Consider the following 15,924-nt stretch of genomic DNA (forward strand, 5'->3'; position numbering starts at 1 on the left):
ACATCCCCACTTTTGATCTTATGATGGAGGGAAGGTCATTAAAGAAGCAGCTGAAGATGGCTGGGCCTAGGACACTACCCTGAGGAACTCCTGCAGGGATGTCCTGGAGCTGAGATAATTGACCTCCTGCAGTACAATCACATTCCTTTGTGCTAGATTTAACTCCACCCAGTGGAAAATTTCCCCAGTTCCCATTGACCCTAATCTTGCTCACGTTCCTTGATGCCACACAAGGTCATACATAGAATACATTATTGCGGCACTGCATCTTGTGGATTATGCACACTGCTGTCTAGGGACTCAGAGGTGGCGTACATACTGCAAAATTCCTAAACTCTGACCCGCCTTTTGTAGCTCACTATTGATTTGGCTAATCCAGTTCAGTTTCTGCTTAATGGTAACCCAAGGAATTTGATAGCAGAAGATTCAGTGATGGCAATGCCATTTAAGTCATGGGGAAATGATTAATTTGAAGTATTTGGTACCAGACACTTGTAGCACAAAGATAATGGGAACTGCAGATGCTGGAGAATCCGAGATAACAAAGTGTAGAGCTCAACGAACACAGCAGGACTACCAGCATCTTAGGAGCACAAAAGCTGACATTTCGGGCCTAGACCTTTCATCAGAAAAGGGAGAGAGAGAGTGGATTCTGAAATAAGTAGGGAGAGAGGGGGAGGTGGATCGAAGATGGATAGAGGAGAAGATAGGTGGAGAGGAGACAGACAAGTTAAAGAGGCAGGGATGGAGCCAGTAGAGGTGAGTGTAGGTGGGAAGGTAGTGAGGGGATAGGTCAGTCCAGGAAGGACAGACAGATCAAGGGGACAAGATGAGGTTAGTAGGAAGGAAATGGAGGTGCAGCTTGAGGTGGGAGGAGAGGATAGGTGGAAGGAAGGACAGATTAGGGAGGCGGGATTGAGCTGGGCTTTTTTTTTGGCTTGCAGTTAGGGAGTGCAGATTTTGAAGCTTCTGAAATCCGCATTGATACCATTGGGCTGCAGGGTTCCCCAGTGAAATATGAGTTGCAGTTCCTGCAACCATAAGGTGGCATCGTTGTGGCACTGCAGGAGGCCCAGGCTGGACAGGTCGTCTAAGGAATGGGAGGGGGAGTTAAAATGGTTCGCGACTGGGAGGTGCTGTTGTTTATTGCGAACCGAGCATAGGTGTTCTGCAAAGCAGTCCCCAAGCCTCTGCTTGGTTTCCCAATGCAGAGGAGGCCACAACAAGTACAGTGGATACAATATACCACATTGGCAGATGTGCAGGTGAACATTTGCTTGATGTGGAAAGTCTTCTTGGGGCCTGGGGTGGGGTGAGGGAGGAGTTATGGGGGCAGGTGTAGCAATTCCTGCGGTTGCGGGTCACCCCACCAACCTTCAGATCCAACACATCGTCCTCCAACACTTCCGCCATCTGCAATCCAACCCCATCACTAAAGACATTTTTCCCGCCTCACTCTTGTCTGCTTTCCGGAGGGACCACTCTTATCGTGACCCCCTTGTCTGCTCCACACTCCTCTCCAACCCCACCACACACGGCACTTGCCCCTGCAACCTCAGGAAGTGCTACACCTGCCCCCACACCTCCTCCCTCATCCCCATCCCAGGCCCCAAGAAGACTTACCACATCAAGCAGATGTTCATCTGCTCATCTGCCAATGTGGTATACTGCCTCCGCTGTACCCATTGTGGCCTCCTCTACATTGGGGAAACCAAGCAGAGGCTTGGGGATCGCTTTGCAGAACACCTCTGCTCAGTTCGCAATAAACAACTGCACCTCACAGCCGCGAACCATTTTAACTCTTTCCCCGCCCCCCCCCCCCCCCCCCCAACTCCTTAGTTGACATGTTCATCATGGGCCTCCTGCAGTGCCACAACAATGCCACCCGAAGATTCCAGGAACAGCAACTCATATTCCACTTGGGAACCCTGCAGCCCAACGGTATAAATGTGGATTTCACAGGCTTCAAAATCTCCCCTCCCCATACTGCATCCCAAAACCAGCCCAGCTTGTCCCCACCATCCTAACCTGTCCTTCTTCTCACCTATCCCCTCCTCCCACCTCAAGCCACACCTCCATTTCCTTCCTACTAACCTCATCCTGCTCCCTTGACCCGTCCGTCCACCCTGGACTGACCTATCCCCTCCCTGCCTTCCCACCTACATTCACCTCTACTGGCTCCATCCCCGCCCCTTTAACTTGTCTGTCTCCTCTCCACCTATCTTCTCCTCTTTCCGTCTTTGATCCGCCTCCCCTTTCTCTCCCTATTTATTTCAGAACCCTCTCCCCATCCCCTTTTCTGCTGAAGTATCTCGGTTGAAACGTCAGCTTTTGTGCCCCTAAGATGCTGCTTTGCCTGCTGTGTTCATCCTGCTCTACACTTGTAGCTCAAATGTCAGTTGCCATTTATCAGCCATACCTGGATGTTGTTCAAGTTTTATTGCACCTGGACAGAGGTTGTTTCAACATTTGAGGAGTCACAAAAGATACTGAATATTGCACAACCGTTGATGAACACTTTGGACCTTATAACAGAGGGAAAGTCATTGATGAAACAGCTGAAGATGTTTGTACCTCACACATCACACTGCAGATCTTGCCAGAATATTGTGGACTGAGGCGACTGACTTCCCCAACTGTCTTCCTTCATGCTAGATGTGACTCCAAACAGCAGACATCTTTTTCCCATTGGCCCCAGCTTTGCTCAGGTTCCTTGATGTCAGTCTCAGTCAAATGTTGCCTTGATGTCCTTGTCACCTCAGCCCTGGAGCTAGGTCTTTTATTCATATTTGAACCAAGGCTGTAATGAGTTCAGATGCAGGATGACCCCAACAGAACCCAAACCAAGTGGCAGCTTGACCACTGCCACTAATAGTATCATTGATGACATCTTCCAGCACTTTGATTGTTGAAAGTATACTGAGGTGGTAATTGGCCAGTTTGGAATTGTCCTGCTGCTCCTGGCATGTCCCCTAATATCACTCATTCAACCAGCGTTACTTAATATCTGTGATGGCATAAACATTTTGAGGTTTTAAGTTTGAACATAGTGTACAGTAGTCTAAAGGTTCTGGGAATGAATTGCAATCTAGATTATAAAATTGAACTTAATAAACTCAGAACCCTCATGTAGCTCTACTTCCACATTCATGGGAACTAGTTCTTTTTAACTCACCAGTGGGACATGGGTGTCGCTGGCTGGGCCAGCATTTATTACCTGACCCTGGTTGCCCCTTGAGAAGGTGGGGGTGAGGTGCCTTCTTGAGCCGCTGCAGTCCTCCTCCTCTACGTTGACCCACAATGCCATTAGGGAGGGAATTCCAGGATTTTGACCCAGTGACAGTGAAGGAACAGCGATGTATTTCCAAGTCAGGGTGGTGAGTGGCCTGGAGGGGGAACTTGCAGCAATAGTGTTCCCATGTTTCTGCTGCCTTATCCTTTTAGGTTATAATGGTTCTGGGTTTGGAGGGGGCTGTCTAAGGATCTTTGGTGAATTTCCACAGTCCATCTTTAAATAGTATATAATGGGGCAGTGAACATTGGTAATGGAGTAACTGAATGTTTGTACGTATATTGTTATTCAAGCGGGCTGTTTAAACCGAATGGTATCAAGCTTCGTAAGAGTTGTTGGAGTTGAACTCATTCCCAAGCAAATGGAGAGTATTCCATCACACTCCGAACTTGTAGCTTGCTGGTAGTGGACCGGCCTTGGGAAATAACATATTAGTTATTCACCACGTAATTCCTCGCCTCTGACATGCTTTGTAGTCAGAGTATTTGTATGTTAGTCCAGTTCGTTGATAGGACGTTGATGATGGCAGGATCAGCCACTCAATATTATCGGGAGATAGTTCGATTCTTTCTTGTTGGGGATAGTCATTTCCTATCAATTTTGTAGCATAAATGTAATTTGGCAGTTATTGACCTAAGTTTGAATGGTGTGCTGTATGTAGACATAGGTTTATTCAGTATCTTGATAAGTCACAAATGGTGCTTAACATTCTGCAATCATCAACAGTCATCAACTTCTGACCTTATGGTTGAAGGACTGTCATTGACAAAACAGATGAAGATGGTTGGTCTTAGGACAGCGCCCAGTGGAATTCCTGCAGGAATATCCTAGTACTGAAGTGATTGAACTCTGATACGCAATTAGCGGAGAACCATAAGAGAAGTTACAATACAGGTTAGAATGAACAAGGAGGATCTGTTTCCCAAGCAGAGGCCAGTTGCCAGAGGGAACAGGTTTGAAGTGGTGATTGGGAAAAGGCTTAGAAGAGACATGAGAAAAATCTTTCACGCAGAGTATGGGAGGTTTCTGGAATTCACTGTCTATATTGGTTGTGGTGGAATCCTTCAACTCATTTAAAAGGAACAACACTAATCTGCAAGGCATAGACTGCCTTGGTGCAAGAAAGTGAGGTTAGAATGGGCTGCTACTTTATTCAGGTGATGCAGACATGATGGACTGAAAGTTGTTGTAAATACTTGCTGGGCTGTTCCATGAATGAGGATAGAGATATTTGTTGAGCCTTGTCCTCCAGTGAGTTGTTTTAATTGACCTCCGCCATTCACAATTGGATTTGGCAGGATTGCAAAGTTTAGATATGATCTTTGATGGTGGGATTGCTGAGCCATGTCAATCACACGCCTCTTCTGTTTTGTACCTTCACCAAATTGAGACCATTTTGAAGTATGCCTGGTGCTTCTCATGCCCTCTGGCCTATTATAAACAAGAGCTGATCTCCGAGCCAGAAGGTATTAGTGAGTTGGCACTATGCACAGCTGTGCAGTTACAATAGTGGTTGAGTACAGTGCTGATACTGCTGATGGCCCCTAGTGCCTCGTGGATGCTCAGTTATCCTTTTTAACACAGTGATCGTATGACACAAAAAGCCAGAGGAATGAAGATGGGACTTTATGTCCACAGTGATTCTGTTGGTGTATGGATGGGTTCATCGACAGATGGGCAAGGATGTTCCCTCCTGGGGGTTCTCTCACCACCTTCCACAGACCCAATCTGGCAGCTGTTAGAACTTGACCAGTTTGGTGCTGCTGAGGCAACTCTTGGTGATGGACATCAGATCAGTTAAGGACAGCAGATTTCATTCCCCTAAAGTTGTGAACCGGATACTTTTGTTTTCACTTTAGATCTATTAATACCAGGTGTTATTGAATTCAGATTTCACCATCTGCAGCGGTCAGATTCCAACCCGTTCACCCGGATTAATTTTCCAGTGAATTATCACTATGTCACTGCCTCGTCTAAAGTTTTTTAAGTTGCTGAAAATGTGAGCTGACAGCAGTGCAACAAGATAAAGTGAGCATTTGGGACATGTGTATCTCCTTAACCAATGACATTTAAGGATCAAGAAAGAAGCCAGCCAGAGGGTGAAGGAGGACCAGAGAAGTTGATGGACATTGCAGTACAGTTATGTCATTGTAAGGATTTTATGCCCGTAATCACTTGCTCTTTCTACATCAAAATTACTGGGCAAAACCAGCAAATGTTTAAAACAAAAGAGGCAAAAGGACGAGGTGATACTTGTTTAAAGCAAACAGCAGAGTTGACCTGTACTTTCTGAAGAGTTTCATTTAACTTCCATCTCTTAATCCTCTGAATTACTGGCCAATTTAAGAATCAATAGTACCATACACCATTAACAAATTTTTATATTTCCCGTAAGATTCAGACCCTTACTGTGGATCTTCCGAAAATAAGAGAGTAGAAGTTCATGCAGGAGAGAGTGACAAATGATCCGCTACCATGCACCATCATGCAGCACCAGCTTGTAAGGCAGTTTGATTGAAGTTTGAAAGATTAGGAAGGGCACTAATAAAGTAGATAGAGACAAACTGACAGTCTTATTGAAATATCCATTTGTCAGGCCTAAATGTGAAAAATTTGATGTACAAATAAGGATTTGGTTGTTCTTTACTTTTTGCAATGGATGTTTGGATTTTGGAATCTTCTAACTGTTCTACACACTACTGATTCTGTCTGTCCAAATTCAGGCCATGTCTGAACAGAATGGTCGGTATTTATTTGACACTGCAGTGAAGTTATGCGAGGTACAGCTCTCTTTCAGCTGCTGATAGTGTGAGAGTAGCCCTGTTAGACACTGAGAATGAATTCAGAAGCATGTTTTGTCATACCCCAGTTTTATGGTACATGTGTAATTGTCCTCCTGTAATACTTGCAATGTCACAGTAAATAGTCAGTGATGGAATGAAGCATCAGTTGAGAATGGCTGTGGTTTATATTTTCTGCTGCACACTGGATATAGTTAACTGTGTAATTCAATAAACCCAAAGATCTGATCTGACACTTATTGTTGTTCTGCAGGTTACAATGCTCCATATTTGTCTGTGTATAGTGAGAATGCTGTAGATGTATTTGATGTGAACACTATGGAATGGATTCAGACAGTTGCACTAAAAAAGGTATGTTCACTTTCCTGCCCCCAGTTATTTGTTTTACTTGTTATATTCTTCTCCTTCCTCTCTCTTCATTGCTGAAACATAGATTTACAGTAAATATTGACTTGCTGGTTTCTCTTGTCATGTTCTTCCTTTCTGCCCTCTCTCAGTTCAATGCCCCCCTAAACTCCCTTTCTCTAGTGAATGTTACTTGAGTTTCCTAACTTGCTCTATTATAATTTGTCCCTTCATCCTAGATATCTTTCTGAATTGTCATAAAGTCATACAGCACGGAAACAGCCCATTCTGTCTACCTCACCCATGCCTACCAAGTTTCCCAAACAGAACTAATCCCTTTTGCCTGCGTTTGGCCCACATCCCCCTAAACCTTTCTTCTTCATGTACCTGTCCAAACATCTTTGAAATGTTGTAACTGTAGCTGCATCTACCACTTCAGCTGGCAGTTCATTCCACATATGAACCATCCTCTGTTTGATGAAGTTGCCTGTCACGTGGCCAATCTTCCTTCCCAAGTTGGGAGCCCGAACAATAGTATTCTAACTGAGGCTTGAGTAAAATCTAATATTACCTCGTATCTCTGTATCTCTTGTTTTGGTCCCAGATTTCATTATTCTTCTACACCTAGGCAGGCAGGAAAGTTGAGGATTATCAGATCAGACATGAACTCATTGAATGGCAGGGCAGGCTGGATGGGCTGAATGGCCTATTTATGCTCCTGTGTCTTATGGCAAATCCCTTTTGCATCCATTAGCTGACTTTTAATGACTGATACGTAATTATTAATCAACCCTTCAAAGTTGGACTATTTACAGTGTAATTTTAGTTTAAGCTGTTTTTCCAATCAACCTGTTCAGAGATGTTACTACACACCTCTAGAGCAGTTGCAACTTTAATGCAGACCTCCCAGTCCAGGACCACAAGGAGACCCTAAAATTTGCATCCGAGAGGCCCTTCGTCTCCTCCTATTTAACTAATACTGTTCCATGCCACCCCTATCTGCACACATTTAGTATATGAAACTGTTATGCTATAATTTCAGACAGTGTAAATAGTGCAGCTTTCAGCAGGAGCACAGATGAATGGAAAAGCTGCACTTGGTAATTAGTGGTGAATCAAATTAAGTTATTTTTGAGAAATTCCTTGTGGGATTGGTTACAGTGAGTTGTTTTTCTTACAGGTTCGCCCACTGAATACAGAAGGAACGCTTAACCTGCTTGGTCTCGAGACAATCAGGTTAATCTATTTCAAAAATAAGATGGCAGGTACGTCTAGCAAGTGGTTTTTATGTTTATGTGGGACTAAAAACTTATCGTTAACTTATTTAGTTATTTTAGGATTTGCTAAACAGTACCTTGCATTACTGACCCAGCTACCTCAGTGGAGCAGAAGAAACAGTAGCCAGCAACTTGTGACCATCATATGACCTTCAGAGTGTATTCCCCACATTGGTCTATGACTATTCCTGCCAACAGCACTGTGACTGCTTACTGATACTTATGCATAATGTGCATATTACCCTCCACCTATTACCTCACTTGTAGATCAGGTATTCTACTTTCTATAAAATGCAAACACTTCATTACTGAATCAAGTTTTGTTCAAATATAAAAGCAGAGAACTAGTCACTTCCAGCCGCTTTTACTTGACTTTTAAATTACCCAACCCTTACCCCAAGAAGAATGTTGTCAATCTAGAGAAACCTTCAATAGCATCAGTAAACGTCAATTGGTGTCTGATCACAACATGTGGCTTTGCACACTACTCCTCAATGGAGCATCTGAGGAACTATGGAGAGGGACTGCCCTTAAACTATATCAATAGTTATCAAGAAAAAGCATTTTCACAGTTACTGAGGATTTAACCTTTGTAGGTCATCTTGTCCTTTAATACTTCATACCAAGCTATTTTCTTCGCTCACACAGAAGGGGATGAGCTTGTGGTTCCTGAAACATCAGATAACAGCCGCAAGCAGATGGTCAGGACCAGAAGCAAACGGAGATATTCCTTTCGGGTGCCTGAAGAGGAGAGACTCCAGCAGAGAAGGTGGGCAGAATCTCTAATGTTGCAGTTGTCCTTTGTCCCCATCCCAGCCTCTTGTCTTAGTTCATGCTGTGTCATAGAGTCATACAGCACAGAAACAGACCCTTCAGTCCAACCAGTCCATGCTGAACATCCCAAACTAAACTCGTCCCACCTGCCTGCTGTTGTATCATATCCCTCAAGTTGTCCTCCCTACACAACTAATGTTATATAAGATATGAACTTGTGGATGTTTTATTGGTACTTTGCAAAGTACAGCTTCGTACTGTAAAAATAAGTGTGATCTCTGGAGTTGGTTTTTCTGGTACACGCCCTGCTCTCTCTCAGCTGGTCGTCAGCCTAAAGATCAGTGGAGAAAGGGCAGGAGAAAAAGAGACAGGTTGCTATGTAGATCACTCAATATCCATCTATGAGGTGACACTGAACAGTGAAGATAGCCTTTCCATCCTTTGAACCAAGGAGAGGAGCATAGAGGAACAGAAAAGTAGACAGGATAAAATTAGTTTATGTTCAATTTTACATTCTTTTTCTTTTCAGAGAAATGCTTCGGGATCCAGAAATGAGATCCAAATTAATCTCAAATCCAACTAATTTCAACCATATTGTACACATGGGTCCAGGTGATGGCATACAGATCTTAAAAGATTTGCCGATGGTAAGTTAGCCAAACATATATTGTTCAGACTCCATCATTTAATTTCAACTATTTACATAATGAAGCACCTTCTAGAGAAGCAACGTAGTTCTAGGCCCTTCTTAATTGGCATTAAAATATAATAGCCGTTAATAGACCTTTAAAAAGAAACCGGGTGCTATGTTCAGCACACTTCACTTGCGAAATTTGTTACTTCTTACTTTTTTAATATTTAGTTATTTGCTGAAGTTTTACAAGACAGTAACCATTACTACTTGGAACTGGTGGATTCCTCTGCTTAATTTCATTCTTTCTTTTCTGTAACATTTCTTTATTTCTGTTCCTTGAATAGCCAGGCTGTCCCCATCCACCTCCCAATCAGCACTTCAGCCTGATCTCCACTCCAACCAACTTTGAACACATTTATCACATGACTGCTCACTCTGCTGAGAACTTTCTCCACCATGAACCCCACGTCTGCACCCTTTCTCCAGACTCTGCCTCCAGGTTATCACATTCCATAACATCAAGGGTATGATGTGTGTGCTGACCTTCTCACTAACTGATATGCAGTGCCTTGTATTTGTGTGCCACTAATCAAACCAAACCTTACACAGTGCAATCTCCCTTGAGCCTTAACAATTCTTCCAATTCATTGCACATATTTTTGCAAAAGCCCCCATTGTTACACCCCAGAGACAGAGATTTCTGCTTAGATAGAGATGGGAGGGGGACTGGTGAGCGAATGTCAAGAAAGGACGAATCAACAGTTGACCAGCCACTTCAAGCATGAGCAAAACAGCTAAACTCCAAAAGGGAGGTGAGAGTGTCTTCACTTGAAGGGCCGCTAGACTCAAAACATTGACTCTGCTTTCTTTCCGCAGATGCTGCCAGTCCCACTGAGTTCCTCCAACAGATTTTGTTTGTGTTTCAGATTTCCAGGCATACTCAATGTTTGGTTTTGTTTAAGACAAAAGTGAGTTTAGCAAGGCAAAATAGAATATATTGGAATTCAAGGAGCCTGAAGAATAAGATAGACGAGCTGAGGACCCAGATATGCGTGTGGGAATATAGTACCATAGCTATGACTACGACATGGCTGAAAGATGTTCAGGGAATTGATTATAGCAGTAAGGGGAAATGATATCTTGGAAGGATCATTTTAAATGAGGCCAAATGGGTAGACCTTACAAACAAATGGGACAAATGTGCTGTTGGCCATACACACATGATGATCTTCAACTCCACTTCCCTGCCTCTTCCCATTAACCCATGATTCCCTTACTGTTCAAAAATCTGACTACCTCAGCCTTGGGTGTACTTAATGAACCAGTCTCAACAGCCCTCAGTTGTAAATAATTCCACAGATTCACAATCCTCTAGAGAATAAATTCTTCCTCATCTCTGTCTTTGATGTCTGAATCCTTATTCTGAGATTATGCTGTCTATTCCTGGACTATCCCACAAGGAAAAAGAACCTTTCTGCATCTGTCCAGTCAATTGCCTTATGAATCATGTATGTTTCAGTAAGGTTGCCGCTCATTCTTCTGTATCCCAACAAGTACAGATCCCCATTTACTCCACGTCGTCTCATCAGACAGTCTCTCCGTCCTCAGAATCAATGTTGTTGAAGCAGTTTTCCACTTAGTATTCAGAAATGAGTTTGGGCAGGTGGAAAGTGTATCAGTCAGGAGCATTTTAGAAATGTGATCGCAATTGATAACAAAACATTTAGAATGGTAATGGAAGAGGATAAAGATGAATCAGGAACAAAAGTTCTAAACACGAGGGAATGTTAATATTGCTAAGATAAGATGCAGTTTGGCCTAAGTAGACTGGGAGCAGCTCCTTGCAGCTAAAACAGTCAGAGCTATGGGAGACATTCAAGGAGGAAATAGCGAGAGTGCAGAACAGATATGTTCACATCAAGACACAGGCTGGGACCAAGACCAAAGAATCCTGGCTGTCAAGGAACTTAAAGGTTACGGGTTAAGGAAAGAAAGAGTTTATGGAAGATATTGAGTGTTCAATACAGCAGAGTCATAGACATAGAGTCATACAGCACAGAAACAGACCCTTCAGTCCAACCAGTCCATTACTGAACATAATCCCAACCTAAACTAGTCCCACCTGCCTGATCCTAGCCCATATCCCTCCAAACCTTTCTTATTCAAACCTTGTTTATTCAAATGTCTTTTAAACATTGTAATTCTGCCCACATCCACTATTTCCTCAGGAGGGTCATTCCACACAGAAACCACCCTCTGTAACATACATCATGTCTTTTTAAATCCCTCTCATCTCACCTTAAAAATGTGACCTCTTAGTCTCTGAAATTCCCCATTCTAGGGAAAAAACACCTACCATTAACTGTATCTATACCCCTCGTCATTTTATAAACTTGTATCAGGTCGCCTCTCAACCTCCTACGCGCCAGTGGAAAAATATCCCAGCCTATCCAGCCTTTCTTTATAACTCAAATCTTCCATATCCAGCAACATCCTGGTAAATTTCTTCTGAACCCTCTCCAGTTTGATAATATCCTTCCTAAAACTTGGCAACTAGAGCTGGACTCATTATTCCAGAAGAGGTCTCACCAATGTCCAGTACAACCTAGGAATGACTTCCCAACTCTTATACACAAAGGACTGAGCAATGAAGACGAATGTGCCAAACGCCTTTTTAACAATCCTACCTCAATGTGATGCAAACTTCAAAGAATTATGGATCTGCACCCTTAGGTCTCTCTGTTCTATAATACCACCCAAGGCCCTACCATTGATTGTATAAGCCCAACCCTTGTTTGTTTTACCAAAATGTAATACCTCACATTTATCCGGATTGAACTCCATCTGCCATTCTTCAGCCCATTGACCCTTCTGTAATGTTAAAAGACCTTCTTCACTGTCTACCAGCCATCAGTTTTGGTGTCATCTGCAAACTTACTAACCATGCCTTCTATATTCTCATCCAAATCATTTATATAAATGACAAACAAAAGTGGACCCAGAGCCGATCCCCGTGGAACATTGCTCGTCACAGGCTTCCAGCCCAAAAAACAACCTTGTCCTGAGAGGAGTATAAAATATTCAAGGGGACCTTTAAAAGAAAATTGGGAAGACTAAGAAAGTGCATAAGAAAGCATTGTTGAGTGGAATAAAGGAAAACCCATAGGGTTTCTTCAATATCTGAAGGGTAAGAAAATAACTCAAGGAAGAGTAGGATCCATTAGAAGAAATCTGTGAATGGCCTTGGAAGGCTTCAAAGAATATCTTACGTCAACCTTCAAAATGAAAAAGGACAATGCAGCTATCGCTGTCTGGGTGGAGGACTGTGAAATATTAGTAGAAGTTAAGAGTGTGAAGAGGTACGAATGGGTTTAACAACCTTGAGAAGTGGATAAATCTGCAGCCTGGATGATATGTATCCCAGGTTGTTGAGGGGAGATAATAGAGGCCTCGTGGTAATTTTCAACTCCTCTTTGGCCACAGGTGAGGTGCCAAATGACTGGAGGACTGCAAGCTACCTTACCTACCTACTCTGCTTCAGGGAACTGTGGATATGCACACCAAGGTTCCTCTGAGCTTCAGTGCTTTCCAGGCTCCTATCATTCATGGTATAATCTCTTGCCTAGTCAGCCCTCCCCAAGTACATTTAGAGGTGTTCTGCATGGAAACAGACCTTTTGGTCCAACTCACCCACACAAACCAGACATCCCAATCTGACCTAGTCCCATTTGCCAGCATTTGGCTCATATCCCTCTAAACCCTTCCTATTCATAAACCCATCCAAATGCCTTTTAAATGTTGTAATTGTACCAGCCTCCACCAGTTCCTCTGGCACCTCATTCCATACATGTGCCTTTGAAGGGTGCCTGATGCCACTGGAATCCTATCCCAGTGTGTGGACTGCACTCCAGTGGTATTTTAGAAGCAAACTTACCTGATATTTCACAAGTAATTAGCGCTGCTGAACTGAGAGTGGAACTGGCTGGTTTAACAAAAACCCTAAGCCTTGAAATAAAAACCTGTAAAGTTATAATAGCATGGTTCCAACTGTTTAACCTATTCAGATATCTTTGTTCCCTTTCACCCTGATTGTTTCTTTATAGAATCTACGTCCTCAGGATGAGAAGAGCCGGACTATGTTTAGTGCTTCTGTCAGTATCCCTGCTATTGCACGATCTCGCACAGAACCAGGCCGCTCCATGAGTGCCAGCAGTGGGCTGTCGTCAAGTAAGATAGTTTTCACTTGGCTTTGATCCTCATAGAAAGCAGTTGATCCAGCTGTGATAGGTGCCACTCAGGATTGTTAATGCAATAGGCTTCCTCTTCTTCTCAATGATTATAAAATGGCAGGCAGACAGGTTCACCTACATCTGTTACTGGGCCAGTCAGTGCTGCATTGTCAGAGGCAAGTTCTCAACTGCAAAAGGTATGTTCCTGAGCCATACAAAAACCTCAGTCTTCACCCAGACATATTGAAAGAACAGTGCCCCATCAGAACCTGGCCCTCTCACCTCTGTCACCCATTTTTGCGTTTTGATTGTTTAAGGAAGAACTTCCTGAAGCCTCAGTTTGCTTTCCAACATTTTGAGCCTGCCTGTCTTGGTCTGACTGTCGGACTTCACTCCAGTAACTTGCACTTATATCCTAGTTTTATCCTGTGGGACTTCTTCAATAGGTATAGGAAGGGAATGGATATCAAACTGATAGGTGACAGCAGGGGTATCAAAATCTTAGAGCTGAATTTGATAGGGGTTTGAGTCATGAAGAGACAATGAGAACCATGAAAGTATACTTTTACTATGGGATCAGTTCGCTTTGTATATATTTCACATGTTACGTATCCTACAGGATCAACGGCACAGAATGGAAGTGCCCTTCGAAGAGAATTCTCAGGAGGAAACTATGTCAACAAACGTCAGCCAATGACGTCCCCTTCCGATGGCTCTCTTTCTTCTGGTGGAATGGATCCTGGAAGTGATGTTCCAACGAGGGAGTTTGAACGCGATGTAATTCTCACTTTAATATTTTCCCTTTTGTCTCAATTTCTCGCCAATGGGTGGCATGGTGGTTCAGCAGTTAACACTGCTGCCTCACAGAGCCAGGGATTTGGGTTCGATTCCACCCCTGAGCATCTGCAGTTTACACATTCTCCCCGTGTCCATGTGGGTTTCCTCCATGTGCTCCGGTTTCCTCCCACAGCCCAAAGATGTGCAGGTTAGGTGGGTTGGCCATGCTAAATTGCCCGCAGTGTTCAGGGAGGTGTAGGCTAGATGGGTTAGCCACGGGCAATGCAGGGTTACAGGAAGAGGATAGTGGGAGGGGGTGCGGTGTCTAGGTGCTCTTTGGAGACACAATGTGGACTAAATGGCCCGAATGGCCTCCTTCCATACTGTAGAAATTCTATGATGATTCTGTGATCTTCATTCCTGTCGTAAGATCTTTTAATACAGGTTTCCATCCTTTAAGCTTCTTCACAGCATTTCAAACATCTCCAGAATGTTGGCACCTCAGCTGAATCCAACTCTATACCTGGCCTGACCTTCTGCACCCCTACTGTCAGATAGAGACTCCCACCTTTTCTCGCTGTGCCACTGCCCACACTCCCTAGGCCACTGTCAGACTCTGCCTATCTCTGGCTGACTGTGAGTGTTACATGTCAACAATATTAAATGGGAGTGGAGTTGTATCGGCCAGTGTCAGTTTCCATCTCCTGAAAAACATTAGGAAGTAAACTTAGTTTTTCCAACAGGCTGGCTGCTTCAGTGGTTATTTTTGTTTGGTGCTGAGAGCACAAATTATCAGAGATATTAAGAAATTACACAGTTTGTCAAACAAAATCAAATTAAGCAAGGGTCAAGATTGTAAAGGTTCCTTGCACCAAATTCATTGCTGTTTAAGAGCTGGCACAGTCTATGTGGCCCTTTGTTTCTGCCAGCTCCTCTTTTCTCCTTAACATTGTTACATTGATGGTAACGTACCCTCTCCCACCTTTCAGTCCAACCTGAAACTGAAATTGTCCCCTCCCCCACCACCCCATATTGATCCTGCTGGACTCTGCGAACTATCCGGGGAACCTGAGGCAGAGCATTCCATGTTCTGCCTGTCAATCAGAAATCCTTCATTAGTTTTCATTTGTTGGCATTCCCAATTGAAGACATGGGTTTTTTAAACCTTAAATATATCTGAGGTTTCTTTTCAAAAGATCAGTGCATCAAGGAAGCCTTTGTACTCACCTTGTTAATGCAGTTGGAATAAATAAGGCGTCACGCCCTGTTTGAATTCTGTGACTCTGCAGAATGAAGCCTTTTCGATTCATTATTCTTTGCCTGCATTATTCTGCCACATTTGTCTCAGAGGTTATTCTTCGTGTTGGCCATCTTTCACATAAAGAATTTCCTTCTGATAATTGCAGCGGCAGCTGTTAACCTGAAGCTTCGTTTCTCTATGACTTTGTGAAATCCATGTCACTTTGAATACACCTAACAAGGTGCAATGTCATTAGGGCTGGAGAGGTCAGCTGGTCATTTCTGACCTTCCCAGCCTGACCCTCCCTCAAATTGATGCATTTGTGGAATGGCAGAAAATGTAACTCTTACTGAATCCGATTATGCTTTTAAGCATAAATTCGATCAATCCCTCATAGAGGAAAGAAGCTGATTCACAGTAATTTATTAACAGAACTGAAAGATTAGCGTGGGAGTTAGGAGAATATAAGTATTCTGTGGATAACATTCTTCATCTTTCTGAAGAAGGGTCTAGGCCCGAAACGTCAGCTTTCCTGGCTCCTCTGATGCTGCTTGG

At 43.4% G+C, this 15,924-nt stretch overlaps 1 protein-coding gene across 10 annotated transcripts in view; it reads left to right on the top strand.

The window, feature by feature from the left end:
- The window catches only part of LOC125452379 (serine/threonine-protein kinase MRCK alpha-like), a 565,420-nt gene that overhangs the window by 546,136 nt on the left and 3,360 nt on the right, over positions 1-15,924 (top strand). For 7 of the 10 annotated variants that reach the window (XM_048530672.2, XM_048530676.2, XM_048530674.2 and 4 more), the window contains 6 exons: positions 6,347-6,444; positions 7,619-7,703; positions 8,364-8,484; positions 9,019-9,136; positions 13,227-13,350; positions 13,972-14,129. In XM_048530672.2, coding sequence (XP_048386629.1) covers positions 6,347-6,444; positions 7,619-7,703; positions 8,364-8,484; positions 9,019-9,136; positions 13,227-13,350; positions 13,972-14,129 — 704 coding nt within the window. Of the gene's footprint in view, positions 1-6,346; positions 6,445-7,618; positions 7,704-8,363; positions 8,485-9,018; positions 9,137-9,467; positions 9,813-13,226; positions 13,351-13,971; positions 14,130-15,924 lie in introns of those variants that run through there. The other 3 variants (XM_048530678.2, XM_048530679.2, XM_059645157.1) reach the window with 2 other exon arrangements.

The sequence above is a fragment of the Stegostoma tigrinum genome, chromosome 4 (genome assembly GCF_030684315.1).
Source record: "Stegostoma tigrinum isolate sSteTig4 chromosome 4, sSteTig4.hap1, whole genome shotgun sequence".
In the NCBI taxonomy this organism is placed as follows: Eukaryota; Metazoa; Chordata; class Chondrichthyes; order Orectolobiformes; family Stegostomatidae; genus Stegostoma; species Stegostoma tigrinum.